This window comes from Lycium barbarum, chromosome 8 (genome assembly GCF_019175385.1).
Source record: "Lycium barbarum isolate Lr01 chromosome 8, ASM1917538v2, whole genome shotgun sequence".
NCBI classification, from domain to species: domain Eukaryota; kingdom Viridiplantae; phylum Streptophyta; class Magnoliopsida; order Solanales; family Solanaceae; genus Lycium; species Lycium barbarum.
The window spans coordinates 130,599,373-130,616,292 of NC_083344.1; the positions used below are offsets into that span (position 1 = coordinate 130,599,373).

The window sequence follows — 16,920 nt, forward strand, 5'->3', positions numbered from 1 at the left end:
AGCTGTGAGAAAATCAATACTTCTCCACATGCAATGAAGCGATTAAGTGGCGAAAGTGTTTAAAGAGCTCAACACATCTGGTGTGAACAATATTTAAACTTTTAAGACGGCAAAAAGATGATCCAGGAACATAATGATATATAGGACAAAGAGATGGATAGCTCAACTAAGCTACCATTTAGCAGTCCATGGATGTTATTGCTTTGTTGAAGCAACTTTTCTTGACATTTATGCAGGCCTATTCTGCTCTGGATGTTTAATATGATCAAACTCTTACGAAGTTATATTAATGATTTCCCCCTGTTTCTCACATAGTTATATAATGCTGTATACCACACTTTTGATGTTCCAGTGCATTAAACTCATGCTAGAATTGTCATTACACATTTAAAAACTTACAACTTTTAGTTGTGTATATAAGCATGAATACGCATGCGTCTTTATCCAATAACATAACTGAAAACAATAAATTTCTCGTAACATCATTTCATTTCCGTTGAAATTATACAGACCCCTCAACTTTCTACCTGGAGGAATCTTACTTCAGGATAACTATTGCTCTAACAAAACCAGTGTTCTCATCAGCAGGCATGTTAGCAGTGTACCCTCTGGGAAGTCGCTACAAGCGTGGTGAAAGGGGCAGAAAAGAGAACAAAAAGTAAAATGGCAAACACAATAGCGAGTAACAAGGCAAGTGAAAAAGCAGGAAATGGGAATAGTTAATATGGCAATTGTTTGAAACAAAAAAGAGCAGTATATTATCACATTTGATGTATATCGAACAAGACTCCTGATAAGTTATTCTGAATCCTGTAACAAATTGTTGATCATATTTACCAAAGGAAGAGTTCCCTTTGTCATAATCTCTATTCTAGAAGTATTTGAAGCGTGAGAGAAAAGGGACAATCCGAAAAACATAAGCTCAGGAAGAAACAGCCGAGATGACAAGAACCCATGCCAATAACGAGGTTCTAGATCAAAAAAGGCATCAAAAAACCTTCTCGTAGCGGGTAAATCAAGCTTTAGAAGAACATCCATACCAAAGCAAAAGAATTCTCTTTGACGTCTCCTTTCAATGGGCCACAAATCCTTCCAAACAGATGCTGACAACTCATTACCTAGATGGTTTTTCTCAGAACCAAAGTACTGAATTATTGCTTTAGCAACGATAGGAGCTGCAGCTAAAGTCCTTGCTACCATATAACCTGTTGAAGGATGAACCATGCCAGCAGTACCACCAATTCCGACCACTCTCTGAGGTAATACCGGAAGGGGCCCTCCCATCGGAATTACACAACGTTCGTCCTCTTCAATGCTCTTAACTTTTATACCCAAGTGACTTAAACGAGCCACCATTCTTTCTTGAATATCATCCATACGTAATCCAGGACGAGCTACAAGGGATGTTTCTTCGAGAAATATTCTATTTGATGAAAATGGCATGGCGTATAAAAAAGTTGGAACTTTTCTATTTCTCTCCTTTAGCTCCATATTATTATTAAGATGAGAATCTCGCCAATCCATGAAAAGCATCTTATCTGTATCGAAGGGATGTTCCTCCACTTCGGCTAATATGCCATAAGCTACTTGATACCCAGGATTATATGGCTTATCATACTGAACAAGACATCTAGAGAAGCCAGTTGCATCAAGAACCACTTTTGCCTGAATAGTTACACCATCATTGCAAATCAGCATAGATTTAGCTTCCTCATGAATTACCTGTTGGGATCAAAATAATCAGGGCGTCATGTGGAAGCTAATAATTGCAAACTTGAACAATGATAAACCAAACAATAAGGAAACTTTACTAAAAGAAGCATAATCTTTAATATGGTTTGGTCAATTGACCTACATATGAAAAAACTAATATACAATTATAAAAAAGTATGGAAGAATAATCTCTCCTAAACAAGACTCTTTAATGTGGATGCTATTGAGTTGTTGTATGAGAAGAAAGGATCTTCTACTTATAGAACTCCAAAACTTCACTTCCGGAAAAGGGATAGAGACATGGAGGAATCATATCCACTTTGAAGCAAAACACAGTTATGATAGAATCCAAATAAGATAGGAAAAAAATACAGGGCAAAACCTAACATTACCTTTATAACTTTGGCTTGGTGGAATTTAACACCATTTAGTATACATTTCTGCATCATTTTGGACTTGAGCTGTTTCCTATTAACCCGTCCATAAGGTCTATCAAGATTCTTCATCCTATCATCATCCACATAAACAACAGCACCTGACCATGTAGCATCAAGGCAATCCAACAAATCCATGGCCTCAAATTCATCAACCCAAACACCATAGTTATTAGGCCATATCAATTTCGGGGAGGGGTCAATCGAGCAAACGGATAATCCAGCCTCAGAAACCTGTTGTGCAACAGCAAGACCAGCAGGTCCACCACCAACCACAGCTAAATCTACAACAAGCCCTTTTGTAGGGTCATACATAGGAAGCTCAAAATCAAGATTTTCCTTTTTTGTCGCAGGTACAAGCTCCAAAAGTGTACTACTATTCCTAGCTCTAACACAAACCCTTTTACCCCAATTCTCACAAGATTTCCTAGAACCAAATTTCTGAGGCTTTACAGAGGTAAAGTTGCTAACTTTAACAGAAAATCCATGAAGGGGTTGCAGAAATTCAAGGTTATTTGGGGTTTTCAACAGTGTATCCATATCTTCTTGAAACTACACAAACAGGATTTTCAACAAAGTTGCCTAATTTTCAACTATGAACATCAAACTAGAATCAATAGTTGATTATTATCTAATAATTTAGGAAACGAAAAGGGTGTTAGATATTTCTCAAGATTTGCCATATAAGAAGCATATGGAGTTGTATGCTATGTTATAAAAATTTAGAGCAAAACCTGGTACTGGTTGAGGATATGCTAGTGGATGTGGTGAACATGAGAGTGGTCTTTGAATTACAACAATAATTGTATTTTCTGCTCTCCTCACCTTTTTTGTTTTTATTTTTAATTTTTATTTTTGGTGTTTGGGCGTGGGGGTGTGGGATGGCGTGGCGTTTCGGGGGGTAGGGGGAGGGAGTAGGCCAAACTTTCTGGTTGATTTTATCTTGTACCAGAAAAAACATCCATTTAAAGGGTTTGGTATGGATAAATGGCTTAAAATGTTATTTAGGCATTTGAGTCCATTGATACAAGTGAAAGAATTTTGGGCAGGATTGTCCTTCGCCGGGGTGGTCTTTAATTTTTACTCTTCGCCAAAAATCTTGTAATTTCGACTTCAAATACCCTTAATCAAAAATTTAAAAAAATTCGCAAGAAAGAGTTTTGCAAACCTGTCCATGCAAAATTCTATCTTACGGAAAAATTCTATCTTGAGGCCCAAATTCTAGCTTGCGATTTTTTTACTGAGCTGGTATTCGAACTCATAACTTTAGAGCGTTAGGTGAAGGAAAAAACTTAAAGACGATCAAATTTGAAGGACAAAAATTAAAGACCACTCCAAAATGAAAGCCGATCGACGCTCCATTCGGCCCAACTTAAAATATTGTTTATAAATAATCACTTATCTTAAGAATTTTGACCTTTATTTTCAATTATACCACTAACAGTAAAGATTTTTTTTTTTTAATACTGCTCAATTTTAAAAAAAAATATTTAATAAATAGATGTAGCTTAGTAACTATAATTTGCATTTATATTTTTCTCAATAAGCATCAAAAGAGGATGAAACAAATGGAGTATTAGTTATCACCACCGAACAGAAGCAGATGCAAAACTTAAACTTTATAAATCTAACTTTTAAAATTTTTTAGCACTGAATTCTTTATATTTTTTAAGTTAGCGTTCACGTCTATTACTAGAACAAAGTTTAACCGATGATAAATTTACTCAATTTCCAATAATATATCAATAAATTTTATCCTTTTTTTTTTTTTTAGAAAAAGGATATAAAAGGTTAAGGTATTAAGAGAGTCAACGTCACTCCAGCAAGGACTATGGTCCCACTTTTTTTTTTATCAAAAGAAACTTCCTAATCCTTAACCCATACACTCACGAAACAATTGATTTGAAGAAATAAAATCTTTCTTCAAATCTTCCACATCAGATCTTCACTTCACTAAAACCTCTTCAAAACGACACCGTTCAAATGCTCCGTTCTCTCACTTCCAAACGCAGCTCTCTCCAATCCCTCCTCAACCACCACACTCGCCTCCACCGTAACCCGTTACTCCTCACCACACCCTATAATCCCCGCCTCTTCTCTTCTACTACCCCGGGCCCACCATCATCCGATGCGGAACTCCGCAAGTACATAGGATACACCCTACTCTTCTTAGGCTGTGGTGCCGCTACATACTATTCTTTCCCTTTCCCCGAAAACGCTATTCATAAAAAAGCTCAGTTATTCCGTTACGCCCCATTACCTGATGATCTTCACACTGTATCTAATTGGAGCGGGACCCATGAGGTTCAAACCCGGACTTTTTTACAACCCGAATCGATGGAAGAACTTGAAAGGATAGTTAAGGATGCCAATGTTAAGAAGCAGAAGATTCGGCCTGTCGGGTCGGGTTTGTCACCCAATGGGATTGGGTTGACCCGTGCTGGGATGGTCAATTTGGGCTTAATGGATAAGGTTATGAAGCAAAATTACGCTCTATGTCTATTTTTTTTTTTTTGAAAATATATATATACGCCCACGTAGCCCATACTTTGAGTTTGTTACTGATTTAGCTCTTATTTGCGTATATACACCTTTTATACAGGGTTGAGAAAATATTCTTTCTTGCTTTCTGAGAAAATATTTTCTCGGAAAATAAGTGATTTTCCTACTCATTTCTTGTGTCTGGTATGCAAGTCAGCAAATGTCATTTTAAGAACATTTGCATATATTCAAAGCAAAATACTAAGAGGTTTTGAATTCGGAGTGCAACTTCTGGTGGTGGAGGTAGGCGGGGTGCAGGGGTTAGGTGGGTTGCTTTGGTGTGTTTTTATTGGATACGGAAAATATTTCCCTCATATTTTTAACGAAAACATTTTCCAAAATATTTAGTAGGCGTTTGGCCATAGAAACCATTTTTTTTCATTTTTTTTGGAATTTTGGAGTTGGAGTTGGAGTTGTGTTTGACCATAATTTTTGAAATTGTATTTTTTGTTGAAATGTAGTTGTTTTGGTTGTGAAAAAAGTGAAAAATTTGAAAAATAAGTTTTTCTTGTTTTTCAAATTCCGGAATACAACTTTAAGTTGTATTTGAAATTTTCATGGCCAAATGCTGATTCCGGAAAAAAGTGAAAAAATTTCGGAAAAAAATGAATAATTCTTATGGCCAAACGGGCCCTTAGTGTATCCAAGCAAGAGAAAATAGGATAAATTTCTGTCATACCAAACACACCCTATTCTTTTTCCCAGGTACAATAATGTATAATATTGTATAGTGGGCTACGTGGCGTAATAGTTTATGTTGGGTTGTATATTTTTGGAAATTTCCCTATTTTTTTATTTAGAACATCATGAATCTTTGAATAGCCAACAGTCCTATTTATAGTAGTATATAAGCCTACATTGACTATAAAATGGAAAACATATTTGTATATAAATTTGACTATAAATACTAACTAGACATGAAGTAAAATACCAAATCGTAACTAATTTTGGTTTCCTACAACTTTGAATTATTTTTTCACTACAGGTTTTGAGTGTGGATAAGGAGAAGAAAAGGGTTACTGTACAAGCTGGGATTCGGGTTCAGCAACTTGTGGATTCTATTAAGGATTATGGGATTACTCTTCAGAATTTTGCGTCGATTAGAGAACAGCAAGTTGGTGGCATTGTTCAGGTGATTGATTTTTTCTTGTGGATTCATATTGGTTTAATAGAATTTTTGGTTTCTCAATTATTAGTAAATTTTAAATTTCGGTCTTTATGATACCTGACTAAGCATATTTAATCTTTAATTAATTGAAATATGCCGTTTTGATCCCTCTGCCGATAAATATTCACAAATTTACCATAATTATTAGTAATTTCACTGCTTAGTTACTGATAAGCTTGTATTGTTATTCCATATTTGATGATAAAAAAAGGTAGTTCAAGTATAATATATTTTCTACATAAAAGGATTAAAGATACACATTTCGATTAATTGAAGATTAGATGTGCTTCACCAGATATCACAAGCAGCGTTTTAAAAGACGTGGGCGTAAGGCGAGGCGTCATAAGTCCCGAGGCACGGGGCGTAAATCCCACAGGTATTTAATTTTTAGTATTTTATAAATTAATAAAATAAATACTTCATCCAAAAATAATAATATAATAAAATAAATATATTAAAACCTATCCAAAAAAGAATATATTAAAATTATTTTTAAAAAAACCCAATAATAATAATAAAATTAGTAGGAAAATGTATATATCAATAATTAACATACTAACATGTGCACAAACAATTTTAAAAAATCTTGAAAAAGTGAATGACGTCATCCAATAATAATAATAATAATAAAATAAATATATTAAAACCTATCCAAAAAAGAATATATTAAAATTATTTTTTTAAAAAACCCAAAAATAATAATAAAATTAGTAGGAAAATGTATATATCAATAATTAACATGCTAACATGTGCACAAACAATTTTAAAAAATCTTGAAAAAGTGAATGACGTAAAGATGCAGTACACCAATAACATGACTAGGATGAATATAATTAGAGTTGTAAAATTGATACTCTATCCTGATAATTCAAAAATAAAAATGACCAATAATATAAAGTTATTGTTTTAAAACCTAAAACTACATAACAAATCAATACTCATTATAATACAAATAGCCAGAATAGTCTTCAAAACATAATCTAACTAGTGCGATACCAAAAGAATTCTAAAATAAAAAACTATCTTGAAAAGTTAAATTGAAGAATGCTAAAAAATCTTGAAGGAAATAAATCATAAAGAATGAAAATGCAAGCATAGAAGCAGAGTAAGAATTGGAGGACAAACTCTTTACTTTGTAGTTTGCACTTTGTATACAAAGGTTTAAAGTGTATTTGTTACTCCGTAAACACCAAAGAGAAAAGATTATGAAATTAGGTTAAACAATTAGAAAAAACCTTTTGACTTTTTGAGGTTTTTAGTTTAAGAATTTACTATGAGTTAACTTTTGGATATTTAACCTTTTTTTTTTTAAAAAAATAATTATTAAGCTATTTTGGTTCAAATTTGAAAAAGTTCTCGGGGTTTAAAACCTAGGCGAACGCCCCGAAGCTTGGGCCTTTCGCATGACGATACTTACGCCCCACCAATACGCCTCAGGGCTTTTTTGGTACGCCTCACCTCGCGGTTTGGCCAGAAAACGCCTTTTCAAAGCACTGATCACAAGGACAAAAATTAGAATTTACTCATAATTGAGGGACCAAAAGTGCTATTACCTCAGTTTATTTATTGGACAATAGAGTAGTGATAGATAACTTAAAGGGTTAACTAAAATACATAGTATGTCCATTTCACTTTTTCTCCCCTATACGTGATATTAGTTAGTTGGGATTAAGGTTCATGTTGATAAGCTTACATTAGGTCCAATGATTGCTAGAAGTCTTTTTAATCTAGTGTCTACTTTTGTTTCACTTTTGGTGTAAAGAATGCTACTTAGAGGAGGAGGTTTCCATAATAGATTTTATAGGGCAATTGTAACTGTTGTTTTAGGATTTTTGTTGGCTGCAGGGACTTCTCCTCTGTAAATATGGCTTCAGCATTGCCCTAGTGCTATTAATACCAATGTTACCAATTTCAAAAAAAAAAATTGTATGTCAGTAAAAAATGTATGAAATTTGTTTATTTTATGAAATGGAGTAGAAAATGTTTAAACTTGTATTGTTAGGGAACATGAATTATTGAATATTGGAAAGAAACGTGTTCAAATGGGGCGAAATGGATAGTGAGAATTCGTATAGCCAAGTCCTGGTAGCTTGTGATTGAGGCGTGGTTGATGCGTTGTTTTGTTGTCGTTATATTTGTTTTCCAATATTACTAGTAAAGTAGCTCTTTTATACTTCTAAACTAATTTTTAGTTCATAGAGAAGACAATATAGTGGGTGTGCCCTTGGTATTCGATTTGCTCCTTATTTGAATTATTTCAAGGTGCTACATTTGCCTTAATTCTCATCTCTGATTAGACTAGGATAATGGAGTTTTGACTGAGGGAGTGAGAACTTTTGAGGCTGGGGTATATGTCTTATCATATGTGCCTTGCATAATTTGTGCTAGTGCTGAAGTTTTAATTATGGCCTGTCCATGCCTTATCTAGGTTTACAATTCAAGTAGAGTTCCAAAAACTGTTCAGAGGCCTAGTATACAACATCATTTGCATAGTGGTAACACTTTGGCTAGGAGGAATAATAGATGCTTTTGAGGGACAAGTTGTGCTTGTATATATCTTTATAACTTGGCTGTATATTATTGTTTTCTGGAGGCCAGAAATTTGCCTCTAGAAATGGTGAAATGATGAGTTTTGTGGGAAGTTTATGGATCTACTTTGCACAACTGATACAGTACTTTCTTGATGTACATCTGCCTATGTAAATAAAAAGCTTATTTTTGCATGATCAATCAAAGACAAAATGTTCAAGCTGTTTCCGTTTCATTCCTTGGTGTATATCAAGGGACAGGATCTGCTTTTTCCTACTTGTTTGAGGTTTCTACATTATTCCAACATGCAGTTAGTTGATATATCGATTTGTCAGATAGATGTTTCTGTTGAGGATTGATTGGGGAAATTCTAAAGCTTTTGTTTCCTTGAATTCAAATTGTTAGGTTGGTGCCCATGGCACTGGTGCCAGGTTGCCTCCAATTGATGAGCAAGTCATAAGCATGAAATTGGTTACCCCCGCCAAGGGCACAATAGAAATTTCAAAAGAGAAAGATCCAGAACTCTTTTATCTAGCTCGATGTGGACTTGGAGGACTTGGTGTGGTTGCAGAAGTCACTCTTCAGTGTGTTGAGAGGCAGGAGCTTGTAGAACATACTTTCCTGTCTAACATGAAAGATATCAAGAAAAATCACAAGTAAATATTTGTTTTTGTTTTTTTTGGTGATCTGTTTCCTTTTCTGGAAGCTCTCATAATTTTTAAATTAGACCTTCTTAGAGGATCTTTTTTTTATGAAGTGCTTGCTACTTGTTAATATTGATGTTCCGAAGCTAGCGATTTGCAAGCATCCTAAAACCTAGGGGTGGGCAATGGGTATAGTTTGGGCAAACCTGAAATCCATTTTTTCTTTTTAATATTTGGATTGTGGATTAAATTTCAGTTTTAAGCTTCAAAATTTTTGGATATTGGATTTGGTACTTCGGATTTTTGGATATCCGAAAATCTGAAATACCTTATATGTAGTCCTCCCATTAGACATCAATCCATTACCCATATCCCCTATACTAACAAGTCCAATACCCTACCCACTAGACATTAGCTCATAGATAATAATACTAATTACTAAGTCATTGTCAGAATACTTTCTGTACATGGTTTTACTATTGTTAATTCTTATGGTCTTACTAATATCGTTATTACAGTTCCTTGATAATGGTTTCATTGCTAGGCCAATTTATTTTGATGACTTTAATTTGAATACTTGATTTGGATGTTAATTTTTGTAAGAAGAAGAAGCAGCTCAACTTACTGGCTGAAAACCGAAAATCTGAAATATCTAAATCGATTAATCTGAAATTGAACTTAAAAATCTGATCTAATCTGAACTTATTGGACGGATTGTAATTTCTTTACTTTGAAAACCGAAAATCCAAGCCGAAACTTTCATATCCAATCCAACTGCCCGAATGCCCAGCCCTACTAAAACCTAGCACAAGAGATCTCATGGAAAAGATTTTAGGCTTTTTTGCGAGTGATATATGATTGTGTATTTGTGAAACAAGGCTTGCTCAGAAAAAGGAAAAGAAAGTACTTCCTTTGTCCCATTTTGTGGTGTAGCATTATCCTTTTTAATTTGTCCCAAAAAGAACGACACCTTTCAATATTTGGAAATATTTGTCTTTAAACATCTCATTTCCCTTGCATTTTCAAAAAAAAAACATCTCATTTCCCTTGATGAGATGATTTATAGAGACAACAATGTCTATGGCTCGTTTTAGACCTCAAGTTCCCAAAGTCTTTATTTCTTTCTAAAACCCCGTGCCCAGTTAACACCGTAGCATAATATGGGACAGAGAGTAGTTTTTTTTTTTTTTTTTTTTTTTTTATAATAAGGGAGACAGAGAGTAGTTTTTTAAAACAATGGTAGTTGAATTTGCATATCTTTTACTCGCAAGGTTGCTCAGTTGGTTGAGCAGGGGGCTTTCATAATGAAGGTCTCAGGTTCGAAATCCCCTGCCTACGACAGTAAGGGATTTGCCTTCTGGGTCGAGCTCGCATGGGGCTTGCCTAGTGCGGGTTACCTCTCCTGTGTGGTTTGCGAGCTATTGCACAGGAGCTGGGTTTACCCTGTGTGCAATCGAAGGGTAGCGGCTGCGGGTTCCCATGTCATAAAAAAAAAATTGCATATCTTTTGATTTTCTTGCTGCTCAGTCCACTCAGAATTAGAGCTGTAAGCTTTAAACTTTTGCTTTGATGATGAAACAAGTGAATCATATTGATATGCACTCAGAAGATGCACCACAATAATATACATTTCTATCGCACGGGTGTGGCGTACTGATCTATGAAGTGGGCTGAGAACCATGGGTCTAATGTTCAAATCCCAACGGAAGCAAAAACACTAAGTCATTTCTTCCCATCAGTCCAAGCCTCGGTGGACAGAGTTAGCCAGAACCGTGTTGGTGGGAGGTAGCCAATACCCGGAAATTAGTTGAGGTGCGTACAAGCTGGCCCAGACATGACGATTACAGAGAATTAATAATATTAATAATGTACATCTCTAAAGGGCTTTAGAGCTCCTGTACATTGTCATATGTCACTTCTAAACAAAACATAATGAGCTTATGATATCCAAAAAAGTGTTTTTACTATCTACACTTCTCTGCTTACACTAACCAAAAAAAAAAAAAAAAAGATTCATTAAACACCTCGCCTTGACGGAGGATGTACAAGTTGAGACACCAAAAAAAGTTCTTTGGGTTTATTTCTCTTCATAGACATCATAAATGATAGGTTAAATCATCTGCTGAGTGTTCTTGATGGATTTGCCAACTTCCTGGTGTCCCCAACATATATATATATATATATGGAATCACCCAATGCAGTCCAAACGGTCCAAAACATGCTCCATATGTCACTTTTAACTGACTGTAGATAAATAGATGGAGGTTCTCTGCTTCTTCTTTGCACTTGTACATCCATTGCACTTTTGTATAGATTTTCACGGGTAAGATAGGTTTCCAACAAGGCTACCCAAGTGAAATAAGCCAACTTTTGTTGGAGCTTCAGATTCTCCAATGATATTCCAGGCCCAATTTTCAATAAATCTACTAGCACGTTACAGTACATAGGAGCAGGTTTTGACTGAAAATTTTCCTTTCCCAGCCCTTCTTAAATCTCTCTTTCCTTTCGGGGTTAATTGATATTTCTCCAGTTTGCTCATCAGCTGCATTATGTTGTTCACCGTTGAGGTATACTTGCATGAGTGTGCATCAGAAAAGAGGAAAGTTTGGAAATTCCTCCTTTAGGGTGTTATTCCCAACCATTTATCACGCCACAATCTGATGTGTTATTCTTTTATAATTCCTAATTAAGCATTGAAGTTGAATTAGGACTTGATTTAGTGTTGCTACTCTATCTCATTTGTATCTTCTGTTTTTGTGGGCTAGAACATGTGAAAGAGGGAAGAAAAATAAAGATGGAACAAAGAGAAAGAAATAGAATAGTGGATAAGAGAAGATGTGAAGGAGAGATATAAATATAAGAAGAATATAAGAAGTGGTAGTTGCTGACAGTGATGAAGAGACCTATAGAGTGAAAGTTGTAGTTCCTTATAGGTGAACAATTTAAATATCTCACATTGTGAACCGACTGGTGCATCTCGTAATAGAAAAAATCCAGTACAAACTTCTAAAAATGTCTTTTAAGACAACTTGATAGTTATTTTCGATAACCAATGTACCCGTTCAAACTGCAGTATTAGAAAATCTAGGGATCTCAGTTAAATTTTGTCTAGTGTTTCCTGGGCTCCAATGGAGTTTATCTTGCCTTCTCGGTTTTATCAAAATTAAGTGTACTTTTTAGTTTTTAGCCTACCCTGGAGTGTAGTTGAAGTTTTCTGCACCTTCTAAATGTTAATGATGATGATTTGTTGCACCTATATAAATATCTTATTGTAGCAGTTTGTTGTTAATGATGATGCATGTTAAATATACATAGCATGGTAAAGCATATATATTGCACTTGGCGTCCTATGCTTTGAATAATGTCACTAACATGTCATTACTTCAGAAAATTCCTATCTGAGAACAAGCATGTCAAATACTTGCACATTCCATATACTGATGCAGTTGTGGTAGTGACATGCAATCCTATATCTAAGTCGCAAGGTCCACCAAATCATAAACCTAAGTATACCACAGAAGAAGCCTTGCAGCATGTACAAGATCTCTACCGGGAGTCGTTGAAGAAGTACAGGTATGGTGGCATTGAATTAGCCTGTAAAACTATATGTCATAACTTCTTGTTCTTGCATTTCTGCTCGGCGTTCTGTTGTCGGATGAACTTCCCCATGTAGTTTCAGCTATTCACATATACTGGGAAGGATCCCCTTTTTGCGTTAGACCTTTTCCTGAAAGAGAATAGGTGAGATAATATACTCTTATGCCCTATATTAAGGTAATTTTAATAATTAAGACACTTGCAGTAATAATATATTCTGAACTATGTCATATTGCAAGAATTTGAATTTATTTTGCTACTCCTTTTTAGCCTTCTTGTAAGGTTTTGCTTATCGGTCTAACTTTTCAACCATGCGTTAAAATTGTGGTCTTGTATTATGATTATTGATCATTAATAGATGAATACAAGTAATGCTGGAAAACAATACTAAATTGGTTGAAAATTTTGTTTGATAAGCAAAATGTAACAAGTAATCCAGTATTACTTGTATAATTGACAAAATAAATAAACATTTTAAACTCAACTCCTAGTATATTTTTTACCACATAAAAAGAGAGGTTGGCTGTAAAATTAGGATAAGTGCTGAATGTCCTTTGATTCTATTTTTATAATAATGTTTAATCACTTCTAAATAAATTTCTTACCACTTGCTACAGAGTTGCTGATTCTAGTTCTCCAGATGAACTATCATTCACTGAACTGAGAGATAAACTACTTGCGATGGATCCTCTCAACAAGGAGCATGTAATTAAAGTCAACAAAGCTGAGGCAGAATTCTGGAGGAAATCAGAAGGATATCGAGTAGGCTGGAGTGATGAAATTTTAGGCTTTGACTGCGGGGGCCACCAGTGGGTATCAGAGACATGTTTCCCTGCAGGAACACTGTCAAAACCTAGCATGAAAGACCTGGAGTACATAGAGGAAGTGATGCAGCTCGTTGAGAAAGAAAGTGTACCTGCCCCTGCACCTATAGAACAGAGATGGACCGCTTGCAGCAAAAGTCGAATGAGTCCAGCTTATAGCTCAGCGGATGATGATATATTCTCATGGGTAATATTTTTTTAGCATGTGAATCTATGATTTGCTTTTATGGAAAAGGTCCTCTGGAGCCCAATTATTCACCGTAATTGTTATTGCACAAATTCAAGGAAAATCATAAATGAGATACAAACCATGACTGACCTTTTGTTTAGCAGTTGGATAAATTCTCACTATTGTCTTGTTTTAATTTGCTTTTGATTGGGCTGTCATGTACTCTACGATTGTGGTTGAGATCTTCTTTTTTGGGGTTCCCTACAGGAATTCAGCCCGTAATGCATGCAAATATTTGCTTATATGATGTGAGCTGTGAAGTAATTAAGTCCATGGTCCAAGTGCATCTTCTTCAGACAAAAAAAAAGAAAAAAAGGAGAGATTTTAAGTCTGTGGGTGGTGATACTTAGATGAGCCAATCAATGCTGACAATATCATTTGGAAAATAGATCTTAAACAAGGGTGGATGGGTTTTAAAGTTTACCCTTTGGTGGCCTCTTGACCTTTTACACGTGCCTTAGTTTTAATTTGTTTGCTTTCTGTTCAGAAAGTGAAGCCCTATTATTTTGTTAGACCTGATATTCTTGACACATAGCTTTATTACTTATATCCCTTCCAATATGTTGCTAGGTTGGAATTATTATGTATCTTCCAACCATGGATGCTCGGCAGAGAAGGCAAATCACTGAGGAGTTCTTCCACTACAGGCATATGACACAAGCACAGTTGTGGGATCGTTATTCTGCTTTTGAACATTGGGCGAAGATTGAGGTATGAGCTATTTTCACAATGTCTATTTATGCCAGTTATATAGGAGCATGCAGATACCGTTAATCAATCAGTTCCTCTTTTTCGTCCTGTTATTTTATTTTACATTATTACGGAGGCAAGTAGCCCCAAGGGAAGAGTATTCTATGGGCAATGTCGCCTACTACAAAAATTATTGAAATTGGTGGTGAAAGGGGATATCTAAAATAATTTATCAGAGTATTGATTCTTTATTATTGCTGAGGAAAAACTGTGCAAGATAAAGAGATTTAATGTCTCCTACTTCTTCCACTACTTGCTGCTATGTAAGCTCCTTTTGTTGTGATTTTGCATACAACTTTGATCATAGACGCTGGCTTTATTTAAAAAAACCTTAGATACTGGCTATATCTCTTAGTTAAGGTTGCCAATAAGGTACTAAAATGGAGTGAATTGCGTTGTCATTTAATTTTGTGTTACTTCCAGGTTCCTAAGGACAAGGAAGAGCTCGCAGCTCTGCAGGCAAGGCTAAAGAAGAAATTCCCTGTGGATGCATACAATCAAGCAAGAAAGGAGCTAGACCCGAACCGCATCCTATCTAATAATATGCTTCAGAAGCTCTTTCCTTCATCCGAGGCTGTGTGACTGGTTGTCCCGTTTATGTCTCTTTGTTAGCAATTCTTTTATGTCACGTCTGTTTCAAAGAAAATATCATGCGAGGAAATTTTGCTCCTGTATATTGTTGTTCAGAATGTTACGTCGAAGGAACTGTTATAATAATGCTTGTCATGTATTCTATATGCTTGAGGCCAGTCCCCAACTTGACAATTTAGGGAAGAAATTGGGGGTCTAGCTGAGGCTAATAAATAATTTATAGCTTCAATTCTGTTGTTTGAATGAGAAATATGCAGTCTCTACGATCCCGATTCCTCGCACTATTTCTTGAGCAGTTCTCTGAGGATATTAATGTATTCTGAATGCTTGGTGCTACTGTTGAGCCTAAATTTCAATTTGGAGCACCAGCACACACTTGTTAACAGAACATGTGTTGGTTGTTTTATTCAAGATTGAACTGGGGAACCTCTGCTGTTATATGTTTTGTTCAGTTACAATAGTTTATACTCTGTTTCAATATACCAATATGATTGGACTGGTATGATATAAAATTTAGTTGTCCTGAATCAAGCATTTGCACGCAGATATGGGTGGTGGTGCGAAAAAAGTGAACATTTTAAGATACCTTAATGTTTAACTTTTTTTTTATTTTTTTTATTGAGCATTGTGAGCAAATCACATCTTAGTTGATGAGTGTTAAGTACTGCTCAAAGAATTGTTAAGCGATAACTTCTGTTTTATAAATAATTAAGATGGATTGAACTAATAATTCACTAGACGGTCTTTTTGTAATGTCAACTAAATATCACAATTAAATTTCCATCTGTTGTTAAATCGTTTGATAACCAGCTTTATTCTTTAATAATTGATCACATAATTTTATTTTCTCTTTTGCTTCCTCTTGGGACAAGTGAACGTAATTTCTATAATTTGGATCTCTATTTATAGTATGGTCAATTCATTTCTCACCCACTTATATTGATTGACAATTCACTTAAAAGCTGCTTTGCTCTCTCCAGAAATTGAAACTTCCGTATGTGAAAAGCTGGTAATATGAATGACATGCAACACATTTATTTGACCAATAATGAAAAAAAAAAATAGTTGCATCATTAGTTTTATGAAAAAAATTCCTAAAAGCACCCAACACATTGGCAGAACCACTAGCTCTAAGGATTGGATCATTCATGAAAAGTTCGACACTTTCTCATATTTTGATGTTTGGTTTCACTGACAAAATCAAGACGCTGATGGAAATTATTATAATCATTTCATCACAATATAAGTACTTTATAGTTTATAATCTATTCTTGATAACTTATAATTTATTGTTCCACAGTTCCACTACTCGAATAAAGAAAATATAGTGTCTATACTCTTACAATAAGCAGTTTTGTCCAAAGTGTACCCGCACCGTCTTATCTATATACTTCCCATTCCTCGCAACCTTTCCCTTTTCATTTTTTTTTTCTAATTTTATTTCTTTGCTGAAGAGGATATATTTTATATATATTAACTAGCCGTTACAAACTGTAGCCCATTTTCTCGATATACATGTAAAAGGACAATCATAACATTAGTACAATCATAATTAGACAAAATATTAACCACCTTGTTGGTTTTTCTGAAAATATGTTGCACGAGTAGCCCTTGAAGATAAATACCCACATATTTTTGGTCAAAGCTTTCCCTTTTCAGCTCATCAATCAAGTAAGATAATGAGCGTTTTTGTAGAAAAGAAAATATTATCACCAAACAAATCACCATATAAAATTTCCTTAATAAGATTAACGAATATAAATGAAAAAGAACCAAATCACCAATGATGGATTGAGAAACTTTAAATTTCATTGTCCCGTCATTTCAGACATGTCCGCCCACTAGTATGTCATGATGTATGAGAAGACATCCCAAAAGAGAAAGAAAAAAAGAAACCAGA

At 34.9% G+C, this 16,920-nt stretch overlaps 2 protein-coding genes across 2 annotated transcripts; one reads left to right on the plus strand and one right to left on the minus strand.

The window, feature by feature from the left end:
- Positions 1-701: 701 nt before the first annotated feature.
- On the minus strand, positions 702-3,033 carry LOC132607458 (lycopene beta cyclase, chloroplastic). Its single transcript, XM_060321429.1, has 2 exons — positions 2,106-3,033; positions 702-1,722 (listed from the first exon to the last, which is right to left on the minus strand). Exons 1-2 carry the CDS (start codon positions 2,685-2,687, stop codon positions 799-801), a joined length of 1,506 nt encoding a protein of 501 aa, XP_060177412.1. The 5' UTR covers positions 2,688-3,033; the 3' UTR covers positions 702-798.
- A 1,000-nt stretch (positions 3,034-4,033) lies between these two features.
- LOC132607460 (L-galactono-1,4-lactone dehydrogenase, mitochondrial) lies at positions 4,034-15,286 on the plus strand. Its single transcript, XM_060321431.1, has 7 exons — positions 4,034-4,619; positions 5,674-5,820; positions 8,791-9,041; positions 12,417-12,602; positions 13,244-13,637; positions 14,250-14,390; positions 14,853-15,286. Exons 1-7 carry the CDS (start codon positions 4,131-4,133, stop codon positions 15,009-15,011), a joined length of 1,767 nt encoding a protein of 588 aa, XP_060177414.1. The 5' UTR covers positions 4,034-4,130; the 3' UTR covers positions 15,012-15,286.
- The last annotated feature ends 1,634 nt before the right edge of the window (positions 15,287-16,920 follow it).